This window comes from Rhinolophus hipposideros, assembly GCF_964194185.1.
Source record: "Rhinolophus hipposideros genome assembly, chromosome: 16".
Classification (NCBI taxonomy): Eukaryota; Metazoa; Chordata; class Mammalia; order Chiroptera; family Rhinolophidae; genus Rhinolophus; species Rhinolophus hipposideros.
In genome coordinates this window covers 58,677,787-58,691,543 of record NC_138062.1, presented here as the reverse complement: position 1 = coordinate 58,691,543, position 13,757 = coordinate 58,677,787, and the positions used below count along the sequence as shown (strand labels likewise).

The 13,757-nt window shown below is 53.4% G+C and overlaps 2 protein-coding genes and 1 long non-coding RNA gene across 8 annotated transcripts in view; 1 reads left to right on the top strand and 2 right to left on the bottom strand.

Moving 5' to 3' along the window:
• TJP3 (tight junction protein 3) overlaps window positions 1–6,339 on the top strand; it is a 28,823-nt gene extending 22,484 nt beyond the window's left edge. For both annotated transcript variants that reach the window (XM_081077711.1, XM_081077710.1), the window contains exons 15-21: window positions 1,552–1,647; window positions 3,415–3,485; window positions 3,887–4,097; window positions 4,168–4,268; window positions 4,628–4,894; window positions 5,637–5,683; window positions 6,080–6,339. In XM_081077711.1, coding sequence (XP_080933837.1) covers window positions 1,552–1,647; window positions 3,415–3,485; window positions 3,887–4,097; window positions 4,168–4,268; window positions 4,628–4,894; window positions 5,637–5,683; window positions 6,080–6,182 — 896 coding nt within the window. In that variant the 3' untranslated portion in view covers window positions 6,183–6,339. The remainder of the gene's footprint in view (window positions 1–1,551; window positions 1,648–3,414; window positions 3,486–3,886; window positions 4,098–4,167; window positions 4,269–4,627; window positions 4,895–5,636; window positions 5,684–6,079) is intronic.
• LOC308509572 lies at window positions 200–4,658 on the bottom strand. The gene is made up of 3 exons (XR_013995210.1): window positions 4,528–4,658; window positions 836–919; window positions 200–291 (listed from the first exon to the last, which is right to left on the bottom strand). It is a non-coding gene; the product is annotated as an uncharacterized lncRNA (long non-coding RNA).
• APBA3 (amyloid beta precursor protein binding family A member 3) lies at window positions 6,303–12,986 on the bottom strand. Of its 5 annotated transcripts, none has more exons than XM_081077714.1 (11): window positions 12,846–12,986; window positions 11,740–12,336; window positions 11,612–11,651; window positions 9,093–9,238; window positions 8,884–8,970; window positions 8,637–8,798; window positions 8,057–8,236; window positions 7,769–7,981; window positions 6,919–7,038; window positions 6,690–6,830; window positions 6,391–6,609 (listed from the first exon to the last, which is right to left on the bottom strand). In XM_081077714.1, the coding sequence occupies exons 2-11, from the start codon at window positions 12,313–12,315 to the stop codon at window positions 6,538–6,540; spliced, it is 1,737 nt and encodes a 578-aa protein (XP_080933840.1). In that variant the 5' UTR covers window positions 12,316–12,336; window positions 12,846–12,986; the 3' UTR covers window positions 6,391–6,537. The 5 variants fall into 5 exon arrangements, with proteins under 5 accessions (XP_080933838.1, XP_080933839.1, XP_080933840.1 ...); XM_081077716.1 differs by having other exon boundaries at window positions 11,740–12,228; XM_081077712.1 differs by having other exon boundaries at window positions 6,303–6,830; window positions 12,846–12,980.
• Window positions 12,987–13,757: the final 771 nt, after the last annotated feature.

The following is a 13,757-nucleotide window of genomic DNA, read 5'->3' as shown; positions in this document are numbered from 1 at the left end:
ACTGTCCATTAGCTGGTGAATAGATAAACACAACGTGGTCCATACAATGAGGTGTCGCTCAGCCATAAAAGGAGGGAGGCGCTGACAGTCGCTACATGTGGACGGACCTTGAACACACGGTGCTCAGTGAGAGAAGCCGGACACACAGGCCACACACTGTGTGATTCTATTTATGTGAAATGTGCAGAACAGGCACGTCCACAGAGACAGGCAGTGGGTTGGTTGTTGTTGGGGGCTGGGTGGGAGTTTCCTCATAGGGATGGGGTTTCTTTTTGGAGAGATGAGAATGTTCTGGAATTAGATGGCGGTGGGGGTTGTACAACACTGCGAATGTACCAAATGCCACTGAATTATATACTTTACAATGTACAAATGTGATGTTATCTGTATTTTACCACAATTTAAATTTCATGTTATCTCTATTTTACCACAGTTTAAAAATACATACACACACACAAAACCAGCACATAGAACCTTTCCCTACTTGAGAAGGGTGGTGGGGAAACAGCCTCATCCAGTTTTCAGGAAGGGAAGAGATTAAGCTCCTGCCCATAGCCTTCATAGTGAAGGTGTGATTAAAACCAGGGGCAGCGGCCTTTAGAAAAAAATACTGCAGGAGGATGGGAAGCGCTAGTCATCCAGGATGAGACAGGACTGAGCTGCTCTTCACCTGCTGCACCAATGTCCAGAAGAAAAACTTAAAATCAAAGTCCATGTACTTAATTTCTACCCCCAGCCAATGAAAGTTTAGAAATCTGAATGTATTGAGCTTTTAAGAGAGATAGGCCTAGGAGAGGAGAAAAAGAGAATGTACAAGAGAGGGCTGGCTACTCACTTTCTTCACAGCAAGATGATTTCTGCACCCATTTCCTCATTGATGAAAATGTGTCAAGTTAGTCTAGAGGTCGGCAAACTCTTCCTGCAAAGAGCCGGACAGTAACTGTTTTAGACTTTGTGAGCCAAATGGTTTCTTTCAAAATTATTCTTCAGGAAGGCAGTCGGAGACAGAACATAAACAAATGGACATGACTGTGTGCCAATAAAACTTTATTTACACAAACAAGCACTAGGCCAGATGTGGCCCTCAAGTTGTAGTTTTCTGACCACTGAGTTGGCTAAGTTCAACTGCTGTAGTGACAGCTGCATTACAAGTTTCTTTTTCAAGTAACAGAACCAGTGTAAATAATTTAATATGGTCTGGCTGCTTCACAGTTTCAGAGACCCAGGCTTCTTGTCTTATTTTCTGCCTTACTGTGTGGTCCAAGATGGCATGTCCATACCCACATTCAAGCCAGCAGGAAGGGGAAAGAGGGTGGGGAGGGTCCTTGAAGGATGCAACCCAAAATTGTACACAATTCTGCTTGAACCCCATTGGCCAGAACTTAGTTACATGGCCATCCCTAGCTGCAAGGGAGGCTGGGAGATGTAGTCTTTAGCTGGGCAGCCATGGGCCTGGCTCGATATACCATTACTGTAGAGGAAGTGGAGAGTGGTTGTGCAAGAACCTGCCTCAAATGGGATCCTGATTTCTATCATTTCTCTGCTCCTCAGCCAATTTCAAGCGCCCAGTGGTGATCCTGGGACCAGTGGCAGACATTGCTATGCAGAAGCTGAGTGCTGAGATGCCTGACCAGTTTGAAATTGCAGGTGAGAAACCAGGTCCCTTGGCAACCTTGTTGGTGAATCATGTCACAGCCCTTTCCCAGCCCTTGGGGCTGAGGCAGCTTGAGAGGGGCTGCTAATGACACTGTTTGGGGGTAAGAGGTAGAACATGAACCACCAGCACCCCTTCCAATGCCTGGGCCAGACATCCTCAAGCAATCATGGCACTCTGGCTGGATAGAGCCTCAGAGTCCTAAAAACAGTTCACCAGGCAGCCACTGCCAATTGAGCCAATGTACCAGCTATTCCATTGGTTCGAGATTTGTCTATTGAGCTATGGACACAGCATCGAACAAAATACACGAGGCCCAGCAAGGAGACCAAAAATTAACAACTACAGAAATAAACTAAAGTAGGGGTCAGCAAATTACAGCTCCCAGGCCAAATCTGGTACACCAGCTATTTTTATACAGCTTGCTAACTAAGAATGCTATTTACATATTTTAAATGGTTGAAAGAAGTTAAAAATAATTTCCTTGTGACACATGAAAAGAACTGAAAGCTGCAACTTGAACATGAAGTTTCACAGCAGCCTTATTCACGATAGCCAAGAGGTGGAAACAACCCAAGTGTCCATGGACGGATGATGGTTAAACACAGTGTGGTCCATCCAGACAATGGAATATCATTCAGCCTTAAAAAGGAAGTTCTGAGGCCTGCCCAGTGGCTCCCTTGTTTGGAGCACTGTGCTCCAAACGTTGAGGTCGCAGGTGCGATTCTCACCTGGGCCAGTGAGCTGCGCCCTCTACAGCTAAGATTGTGAACAACAGCTCTCCCTGGAGCTGGGCTGGGCTGCCGTGAGCAGCCAGAGGTTGGCGTGAGCAGCTAGGGGTTGGGGTGAGCTGCTGCCGGCTGCTGTGTGCTGCCGTGGGTTGCCGTGGGCTCCCATGTGCTGCTGTGAGTGGCCGGTGGCCAGCGTGAGTGGCCGGCAGCAGGCCAGCAGCCGGCTACAGCTGCCGTGAGCTGGCAAGGCTCATAATACCAGCATGGGCCAGGGAGCTGTGTCCTACACAACTAGACTGAGAAACAACGGCTTGAACTGGAGTGGGGAGTGGGGAGGCGGAAGAAAGATGGGAATAAAAAAAAAGGAAGTTCTGACACCTGCTATTATACAACATAGATGAACTCGGAGGACATGATGCTCAGTGATATAAGCCAGACTCTGTGTGATCCCCTTATAGGTGGTCCCCAGAGGAGTCAGATTCATAGAGACAAGAGTAGATGGTGGTGCCAGGGGCTGGGGGATGGGAGGGGAGTGAGTGTTTAATGGGGACAGAGTTTCAGTTTGGGAAGATGGGAAGTTCTGGAGATGATGGTGGGGATGGTGCACAATGTGAGTGCACTTAATGCCACTGAGCTGTATACTTAAAAGGAGCTTCTTTTGGGTCACAGCTCTAGCAAAGGCCTGGAGTTGGGACCAAGCCTGAGAGAATGAGTGTCTGGAGCACAGGCTCTGCATCAGGCTCCTGACCTTGCCACTCATTGGCTCTGTGACTGTGAGCTGGTGACCTTATGTTCCTGAGGCTGTTTCTCCATCTGCCAGATGGGCCAGTAACAGCCACCCCTTCTCAGGAGGAGTTGAGGACCGAGGTCAGAAGGGAAACAGATCAGTTGCTGCTGCTGTTAGGATTCCTCTCAAGGGCAGTAGGGAGCCATGGTGGGTTCTTGAGCCGGGGAGAGGCTGGTAGACATGAATTTGAGGGGTTAGGGGACCACCCTCCTGAAGCTGCTGATTGCCTCTTCCCTCCACAGAGAGCGTGTTGAGGAATGACAGCCCCTCCAAGATCATCAAACTGGACACCGTGCGGGTGATCGCGGAGAAAGTAAGCAGGGCTGTGTGTGGGTCCCATTTCATGTGTGGGGAAACTGAGGCCCAGGCATCCAACCTCTTCTCACCCCACAGCCCACAAGTATGTTGTCCCATGGATTCCCCCTTTCGGAGGCTTTGAGATGTGGGGGGCTTGAGGGGATAGAAGCTGCCCAGTCACACAGCAGCAAGTCTTGGAAAAAGGCAGAGACTCAAACTGGAGCTCTGGTGCTCAATTCGCTGTGGCCTGGGTTATCACCAAACCCCACCCACAATATGACGGCCTGAGTAGGCACTATGCTGGGGTCCACTCTGATCTCAGATTCTTCATCTCCGATTCTCCACCTGTCTTTTTGGCCTGTCTCTGGGTGTGTTTCTTTCTCTACTCTTTCCCTCCCCCACCACGGCTCCGCCTAGGACAAGCACGCGCTCCTAGATGTGACACCCTCGGCAGTTGAGCGCCTCAACTACGTGCAGTACTACCCCATTGTGATCTTCTGCACCCCCGAGAGTCGCAAGAGCCTCAAGGCACTGCGCCAATGGCTGGCTCCTGCCTCCCAACGCAGCACCCGCCGCCTCTATGCTCAAGCCCAGAAGCTGTGGAAGCACAGCGACCACCTTTTCACAGGTAGGGAGGGAGCAGGGGACCCAGCGTAGGCAGTGGGTCTCTTGGCCACACTGATGCCCCCTCCCCACAGCCACCATCCCTCTGCGTGGCATGAGTGACAGCTGGTACCAGGAGCTCAAGGCCATCATCCGCGAGCAGCAGACACGGCCCATCTGGACAGCTGAGGACCAGGTACCAGGCCAGGGTTTCAGGCCTCTGTCTTGATTTAGGGCAAGGTCAGGGGTAGGGTGTGGCCAAGGCCAAGATTTGACCTCAGATTAGGGTCTGGACCTGGTGGCACTGGGGGTGAGATGGGATTAGAGGACTCAGTTTGGGGGCTGAAGCTGGAGTTAAGGGTTGGGGCTCAGCCTTGAGTCAGGCGAAAGGTCAGTGGTCAGAACTCACCCTGGGGTCAAAGATTAAGCCTGAACTTGAAGATCAAGGGTCTTACCTGGAGTGTGAAGGTGGTGTCCTGGGTTGGGGTTTGGTCGGAGGTCTGGGAAGGCCTGGGCTAGGCGTCTCGGCTCAGTCAGGCCATGCCCACCCCACAGCTGGATGGCTCCTTGGAGGACAACCTGGACCTCCCTCACCACGGCCTGGCTGACAGCTCCGCTGAACTGAGCTGTGACAGCCGCGTCAACAGCGACTATGAGACGGACGGTGAGGGCTATACGGACGGTGAGGGTGGGCCCCACACAGAAGTGGACGAGGGGCCCCTGATGCCAGCCCTGGCCAGGTCCTCTGAGCCTGTGATGGCAGACGAGACCCAAAGCCAGAGGGATCATCACGGAAGATCCTCAGGTCACCAAAGGGCCCAGGTGAGCAGGGCATGGGGGTGGCCCCAGCAAGGGTCTGGGGACAGGACAGAGACACACGGGGACCCTATTTCCTGCCAGGAAGTAATCAGATCAATATCTGGACCCAGACTTAGGCTATCTATAGACTTAGACACTGAGTCACTTATAGCAAATACTTTAACTTCTGCACATGAAGTTTCCTTATCGGGGATACCGGGACAGATGCTAAAAGTCTTGACATCACAGGTGGTTCTTTGAACTCAACACACTTAGGCCAAGTTCTGGCCCACAGTAGTTGGATATTGAACAGTAACAAATATTTAGTTCTTGTGGGGCTGCCTCAGCCCCTACAGTGCCTGACTAGGTAAATGTAAAAATGTACCAATCTGTGAGGTCTCTGGTTAGCGTGGTGCTCCCGGGGCTTGTGCAGTGCCCGACCTGCTCAACTGCCCATGGAAGCCGACTTATAGGGCTGGCAGTTCTAAGCGTTTTACATATGCAAATTCATTTATGAACTCCTGACAATATCCCTCTGAGAAATTTTACTGATGGAAAACCCAATTCCCCCTTTGTTGACAGGCTAGATCTCAGCCAAGGCCTTCCCTTGTCCCAGCCTGTTTTTTTTAAAATTGGAGATGAGATGCAGACTTGGGGGGTGCTGGCAAGGAGAAAGCCTGTGGGTAGCATTGCCTGGGCAAAGGTGGGAAAGGGAGGGATTTATCATACTTTTGGGGGAAGTGTTAACTTCCTTTCTCCCTTCAAGGAGGACAGCTGCCACCCACAGGGTCAGTGGCGACAAGACAGCATGCGGTAAGAGTCCCTGTACTCCAGACTGGGCCCCTCAACCTTTTCCCTGGGACTCAGGGTTTGGGTAGAGGTGAAGAAGAGACCTAGAACCAAGCTATGCCTTCGTGGTGCTCCTAGCCTGGTGGGCAGCACAGACAGACAGAGCCACTCTAAGTCCCATGTAGCCAGGGACATGGATGTAGGAATCCTCTTCCTGGGAGCAGACTTCCTGAAGGAGGGGGCACTGGAGCCAGGGCTTTGAAGGCTGTGTAGGAGCTCATTAATAAGGCTCAACCCCCAAATGCCCAGCCTTGCTCATCTCTGCCCACACCCACTGTGCCTAGCAGTCAGCTTCAGGTGACGGTAGTTAAGTCCATGCCCTTCCCACCCACAGCCTCTATTCTATTTTCTGATGCCCAGGACATATGAGCGAGAAGCTCTGAGGAAAAAGTTTACACGAGCCAGAGATGTGGAGTCCTCTGATGAAGATGGCTATGACTGGGGCCCAGCCACTGACCTGTGATCCCCTCCCACGTGGCCAGCTGGGCCGTCCTCCCTTTTCTTTCCTGGAGCTGGGACTCAGTTTCCCATATAGAACCTCAAACCCTGCCTCCTTCCACCTGGTCTTTAATAAATATTTTCACAGTACTGGCTTCTAGTGGCTTCCAGGAAGGACATGGAGCTGGAGTCCTGTCTTTCCTCTCTCAACCCCACATACCCTGGTCCGAGACCTCACCCATTTGATAAGCTTTTAATTTTTTTACATCAGAAAATAATAGAGTCAAGACTCCTCCGGGGCCCTGGTCAGCCAAGGAGGTGCCGCAGATGTAGTTCCAGGGCTGGAGGGGCTAAGGCACAGTGGTGGGGGTGGTGGCCAGTCACAGGTACACGGGCTGCTCCTGGCCCGTGAGCAGGCGGTAGGTGGCAGCTGGCATGGTCTTGATGTGGACCTGGGAGGAGAGGAGGTGGTGGCTGGAGGCGGGCCTGGGCTGGTGGGAGGGCACCCCGGTCCCACCCACTGCCCGCACACCTCAGTGTGGGCCTCCGTGAGCAGCTCAATGACGCGGGCGTGCGGCGTGGCCACCACACTTTGCCCATTGATCTCAATGATGCGATGCCCCACGCGGACGCCCCCACGCTCGGCAATGCCCCCACGGAGCAGACTACAAATCTGGCAGGGGACAGGAAGGGGCCATGCTGCTCAGGGGGCCACGCTAGGGGCCGCCCCCCCAACCCGGTGCCCTGGGCTGGGGCCTCACGATGCCATCCTCCACGCAGAAGCCCAGCTGCTCTCGGGCATGGGGTCGGCGGATGATGGCCGTGGTGACCGGTGGGCAGTGGATGATGCTGAGGGTCACCAACGTCTGCGACTTCACCTCCTGTGCAGGACAGGGGACGTTGGCCCAGCTGGGCCGCTGGGGGCTAATGGACCTCTTGGCAAGCTGCAGCCCCCTCTGGGCCTCAGTTTACCCACCCGTAAAATGGAGATCTGGAGTCAAGGCTCTAGGAGACCTAGATTCTAGAAGAGCCCTTGAGAAGCAGTTAAGAACAGAGACGGGAGCTGAGTGGTGTCAGCATTGGAGCTGTGTGGCCTCTCACCTCCCTGACTCTCCAGGCCTCAGTTTCTGCATAGTCAAAAGCAAGTTTCTAGCAGTGTCTACCACACAGGGTGACAAACGCAGGGTGACATGCTACGTGAACCATGTCAGACATGTTCTTCTGACCTGAGGTCCTTCCTCTCTGGGCCTCAGTTTCCCCAAGTGGGCAACAAAGGTCAAGACTCAAGAACACATAGGCTGCCTCACAGAGGACAGGAAAAGCCGCTGGCTCTGCCACGAGCCGCCTACACTCCAATCCCATTCCCACACCGGTGAGGTCTCCCTGGATGGGCAACGTCCCCTCTCCCAGCCTGTTTCCTTAACTGCACAGGAGCCAGTAGGGCTTTTAAGTTCTACCTGATCCCTCTGGGCTGAGACCTGTCCAGAGAAGGTAACTCTGTCACCTTGGGCACAGATACATGGCCCTTCCCAGATATATGGGGAGGTGAACCTGCCATCGGGAGGCCCTTGGGCCAGACCCTCTGGACCCTGCCACCCCAGGAGCACTCACACGGATGGCAGCCTGGACGGTGGCCAGGGGCAGCCCCACTAGGCTGGTCCCATTGATGGCAGTAAGGCGGTCCCCGATGCTAAGGGCCCCCGAGCGCTCGGCGGGGCCCCTGTGCAGCAGGTTGGCGATGACAGCCGTGGGCAGCAAGGAGCCCCAGCCCGACTCCACCAGGGCCACTCCCAGGCCCTCACCCTTGTGCTTCTCGATGACCACCTGGGAGGGGACACGGGTGGGTATGAGGGCCACTCAGCGGGGGACTGGTAGGAGGTCTCCCACCCACTTGCTCACCTCCCTGCAGTTCTCGCTGTTGGAGAAGTGGTCGAGGTCCCCGTTGTGGAGGTGGCCAGGGCCCGTGGCCCCCTGGTTCTGCTGGGTGCCCACCTGGCTGGGGTCAATGCCGCTTTCCCGCAGGAACTGGCTGTAGGCCACAGCGAAGGCCTGGCCAATGGCCTGAGCAATGAGCTGGGCCTGTGGTGGATGGGCAGCGTCTCTCTGGGAGTGTCCTGCCCTCCTCCTCCTAGGCCCCCAAATCCTCTGACAAACTTAGGGCCCAGCCTTCCCGCCCTACCCGGGGACAAGATTCCCAGGAGACAGCTTGGGCAGCTTTCGGCAAAATAGTTTCTGTCTTGGGGAATACATTGGGAATGGGAGGATAGACAAGCCTGGGGCAGGGAAGGTTTCGGGAGTCAGCCACCAGTCTGCAAGTCTTACGTACAAACTGGAACATGCGTGACCTATGGGAGGGGTGGAAGACAGTGGGCAGTGCTGAGGACCAGTGCAAAGAGGCAGGGGTGAGAGTATCTGGAGGAGGGCAAGGGCTGCCTGGAGTCTGTCTCTCCCCCAGGATACCCAGAGCCCGGCTGCTCACGTCCTCTGAGTGGAAAACGTGGCAGGCCATCTTGTAGAGCTGCTGGCTGTGGGCCTGGGGTGCCGGCCGCCGGGGCAGCCGCCGGCGGGCCATGATCACCAGCACACTGCCGATGTCGGCGATGTAGGAGATGGTCTGCAGGGTGTGGTCCATCAGGGCCTCCTGGGGAGGGGCAGGTCAGGCGTGGGTGGGCGGCAGGCGCCTCAGTGCAGCTCCCCATGCCCGAGGCCAGGCCTGCGCCCTGTACCTGGGAGTCAGCCATCAGAACCTTGACCCTCTTGGTGGAGATGAAGAGGTCCACCTCTGTCATGGGCTGGGTCTCCCCATCGGGGGCCTGTAGGGGGTGGGGTGGGAGGCAGAGGACCCCAAAGACCCAGCCTCTGCCCCACCAGGCTCCAGGGCCTCGGAGGACCCAGCCTGCGGCCCACCGACCCGCCCACTGGCCCTTAGCTTCACCTTGACGCGATCCATGGCCTCCTGGGCTTGTGCCATGCGCGTGCTGGGGGGCGGGTTCCGTTCGGACACCAGCTGAGTGGAGCCCAGGTATTTGGCCCCAAATATGACACCGTCAAGGAGATCTTCATGGTCACAGGGACCCGAAACTGAGGGCAACAGCGGAGGCATCAGCCCTCGAGAGCCCCCACCAGCCTCGTGGACCCCCATGGGCTTGGCCCAGGGTCTCTGCTGCCTGAATAGTCTGGAAGCACAGATAAATCTACCCTCTTACAACGTAGTACTGTTGAGGCGGACAGGTCCACCCGCGTGGTCCCAGGACATCCCATCAGCCAGAGACAAAGCACAGCAGCTCAGCCCTCGCAAATCTAGGGCTATTCAAGTAGTCCAGAGCCAGCTCTGTCCACGGCTCAAGGACTCCCAGGCAAAGGATCCAGTTTCTAGAGGCTTCTGTGAGTCCTGAACCACAGCTAATCCAAAACAGCACTAGTGCTCACAGATACCTCCACCCTGCATTTCTCGAATTCCATGATCTAGATGGTTCCACTCCATTCCTAAAACCCAAAACATCATAGAACGGTATCAACTCTACTCAATGGTTCTGGAATTCATCATCAATCTAGAGGCAGTTAACTCTGCCCATTGTTCTAGAATTCTCCCCTATCGGTCCAGTTCTACTCCATGGTCATAGAACTGCCCAGAGAAACTGTCCACATGTCTAAAACTCTCAAGAGTGTCTAGAAACCCACATGGCTCTGATCTATGTCTCCAGAACTCCCTAACAGGTTTCAAACCACAGAATTCTGTCAGGGATTCTAGAAACCTACACCACTCCAGAATCAGACTTTTCCACTTCATGATTCTATGACTTCTTAATTATGATAGCATCGGGTAGCTCTTCCTACGGTTCTAGAATCCCCTTAATAATTCACGACTACAGAGACATCCAGTGATCCTGAGAATTATCGAAACACCCAGGAACAAATAACTCTGCTCATGGTTCTAGAATTCCCCCAAACAAGCCCAGAACCATGTAACGCTTTGCCCCCATGACTCCAGAATCCCAAGCAACATAGAACCAGACAGATCTGCCAGCAGCAGTTCTACAATGTTCTAGCCAACAGTTACCGCTTTTTGGTTTGGAATTATAGATATAGGTCCCAGTGAATTAAGCCACATTCCTATGAACTTAAACCACACACAGCTGTGCTCGCTCTCTGTCATGATCTAAGCATTCTGGAACAATAGACAACTCTGCTCTGGGGTTCCAGGATGGTACTATCCAATATGGCAGCCACCAGCACATGCCAAGTATTATGCACTTGAAATGTGGCTGGTCTGGATTGAGGTGTATTATAAATACGAAACGCACAGTGGATCTTGAAGCTCTAATACAAACAAAAAATCAAAGAATTGTGAAACGCTAATTACATGTTGAAATATTATTTTAAATACATTTGGTTAATTAAAATGTATATTAATATTACCTTTTAAAAAACGTGGATAACTAGAAAATTTCAAGTCACATATGGCTCACATTATATTCCTATTGTATGGCACCACTCTAGAACTTTCTGATGACTCTAGAATTGGATAGCTCTGCCCAGCTCCAGAACACCTCCTACTGGTCTAGAACCAGAAGTATGTTCTATTCACTCTGGTTCTAAAACTCCCTCCCTAGTCTGAGTAGCCCCAGAAAGCTCTGTTCGTCATTCCAGAACACTCTCATCAGCCCAGATTACTTCAATCTAGAAGTACAGGCAAAATGCCAAGTTCTAGAACCGCCTAGGTGAGTCATAGCTCCACCTGTGACTCTAGAACCTTCTTAGAACTACGGGTCCAAACCAGCTCCTCTTCTCACAATCATTGACTTTGCTCTTTGATATGGAGCCTCAGATAATTTGGGGAGAAAGTCTAGAATATTCCAGGTGGACACTGGTTCTTCCCATGACTTCAGGGCAGAGATTGGTACTTTCCTGCAAAGGGCCAAACACTAAATATTTGTTATTTTGTGGGCCAAATGGTCTCTATTGCAACTCAACCTGGCCATTGTAACACAAAAGCCACCACAGATCATATGTAAATGGATGGGTATGACTGTGTCCCAATAAAATTTTATTTGTGGACACTGAAATTTGAATTGCATATTATTTTAATGTGTCAAGAAATATTATTCTTCTTTTGATTTTTTCCAACCATTTCCAAATGCAAAAGCCATCATCACAGCTCACAAGACATACCCGAACAGGTGGTGGGTTGGAGTTGGTCCACAGATGGTAACTTGCCACCCCTACTCTACAACGGAGTGCTACAAATATCCAAGCCTGCCCTATCAACCTCTACTCCTTTTAGAACCTTTTCAAGTCTGTCTCTTCTCTCAGGCCGCCTGAAATCAAAACCAACCTCAGAGCCTCTCTAGAAGCACTTCCATACTGGCAAACTTTGCGCCAGATTTCAGGAACCCGATTCAGGCTGTTCTGAAACCCCTAGGTCCCTGGGGCCAGGGTGGGCGGGACACTCACCCTCCTGGAGGGCAGGGTATGAAGCCGCAGTCTTGGGGCTCTAGAAGAAGACAGAAGAGGGGCAGGACTAAGTCCCCCCAGCTTGGCTCCCGGCAGCAGCGGAGGCCTGGGGGTGGGGCAGGCACTACCTCAGTATTGGCAGGCTGCTCTTTAGGAGCAATCAGAGGGACCGTCTCCAGCCAGGGTTCCGTGGAGCTGTTTGAGCCTCTGCTGCCACGTCGCTCAGCAGAGGCTCCCTCTGCCCATTCCTGGGGGCCGGTATCCCCATCTGGGTCCTCAGGGGGCTGCAACAGGCGAGGAGCAGGGTCTGGAGGCTCCTTGGAACAAGACTGGGAAGGAGGGGACTCCTCGAGGTGCAAAAGGTTCAGCAGGTCATCCCGGCCAGCCTCAGCAGACAAGAGCCCGTGGGCATCAGCCTGGTCCTGGGGGGCCAGGCCGTGGCCGGTGGCAATGTGCAGGGGGCAAGGGGATCCATCTGGAGACAGACCCACCAGATCACCTGGCAGAGCCTCAAACTGTTGTACAAGGTCCTGAATATTCGGCCCGTCGAGCTCCATCTGATTGAGGTTGCTGGGCCCTCCCGGCACCAGGTCCCACTGGGAGTCAGAGGTGAGGTCCTGCGAGGGCACAAGCGCATCCCTGGGTTCCTCCAAGTCCATGGCTGGAAGCCCTGGAGGGGGCCCGGGGGTTGTCAGGAATTCCATGCCCCAGGCTAGGGCCAGTATCTAAAAAAGATTCAAAGATTACATTGCCTGAGTACCACCTTGGTGCCAGGCTCTAACCGTTTATACAGGACACATAATTTAATCTCCACCATACCCTGCAAGGAAGGGATGGCTACGAACCCCATTTTACAGTTGAGGAAACGGATGGGGAGGAGTCCTCTATACCTGTCACCCAGGACCTCTTCCCACCCGGGGATCCTGTTCACCCAACCCTTACTCCTCCAAGTCTTCCTTCCCCGCGACGTGGAATCCAGGTTTGAAATACACCCTGACTATACAAATCCAACAGGTGCAGGTCCCCGAGGCCCCGGACATAAGACCCCAGCCCAAGACTTTAGACCCAGGACCCCAGACACAGACCCGGACCTCACACCCAGTCTGAAGACACATCTCGACCTAAAGCTACGAGTTAAGACCCCAGTCCTTCTGCAGACCCCAGACTCAAGACTTCAGTCCCGTGACCTCAGGCACTGGCCCCAGGCCCTACTCTGCCCCGCCGGGACACTCACTTCCAAACCGAGGAGGCCTCACCCCGCGCGGCCCCGCAAGACCCCACGTCCGGTGTCCATTCGGGGCGCCTAGCCACCCCCGCTCGCCATTCCCGGCCAGGGCGCCGGCAGATTAATCCGCGCAGCGCTCCCGGCCCACTGGGCATGCGCATCCTTTCGGGCCTGCTGGGAAATGTAGTCCTCCCAGTCAGCATCGCCGCGCGGGGGCGCTAGGTGTCGGACCCTGAGGTTGGAATCCCGGGTTTCCATTCCTGCAGCGTGGAACCCGGGTTGTCCTCTGGGCCTGTTTCCTCAACTGCAAAAGGGGGTCAGTCACCACTGCCTGCATCCTACGGCTGTGGTCATTATTCCCAGGGATGGGAGATGGGAAGATACGGGACGGGAAAATACTAAAGGAGAATGAAAGGTGGTCTCTTTCAACTGCGGGGACAGGAAGCAGCGCGGGGAGCCTGTTGCAAACGGACTTACGGTGGTTTGGCTCACAGTAGGGGCACAGACTGGCGCGTCTTGGCTTCACTTTTTCTCCCTGAGCCTCGGTTTCCTTAATTATAAACTGGGGATAATACCTCGTAATCGTGAGGATTAAACGAGATCAAGCCGGTTAAGGATTTACCAATTGGTCCGAAATATAAAGAGTCTAATAAGTGTTAGCTTTTTAATGACTTTTAGGCTTCAAGTAATTGCTCATTGGATAGAATCAGGAATATATAAGGCGCTAGTTACAGTAAATAAGTAACCGAAGAAGGGCAATAAGTCAATGAAACATCCTTTGCAAATCTCCTCATACAGTAACTGGGGTATCTATACAAGTTGAAAGAAGTCAGTGAATGTCGGCCTCAGGCCGGCATACATTTCCCAAGAATCTCCAGGCGGAGCGTCTAACTCCCAAGCACCCTTTGGCGGCTGACGTCT

What these genes read in the sequence shown, in the direction of transcription:
- APBA3 (XM_081077712.1), bottom strand. Translation starts at nt 12,315, where the DNA reads ATGGAATTCCTGACAACCCCCGGGCCCCCTCCAGGGCTTCCAGCCATG. An exon ending in TTCTGATGGCTGACTCCCAG is followed by an intron (nt 8,799 to 8,883) that starts GTACAGGGCGCA and finishes GCCCCTCCCCAG; the next exon opens with GAGGCCCTGATGGACCACAC. An exon ending in ACAGCGAGAACTGCAGGGAG is followed by an intron (nt 7,982 to 8,056) that starts GTGAGCAAGTGG and finishes GTCCCCTCCCAG; the next exon opens with GTGGTCATCGAGAAGCACAA.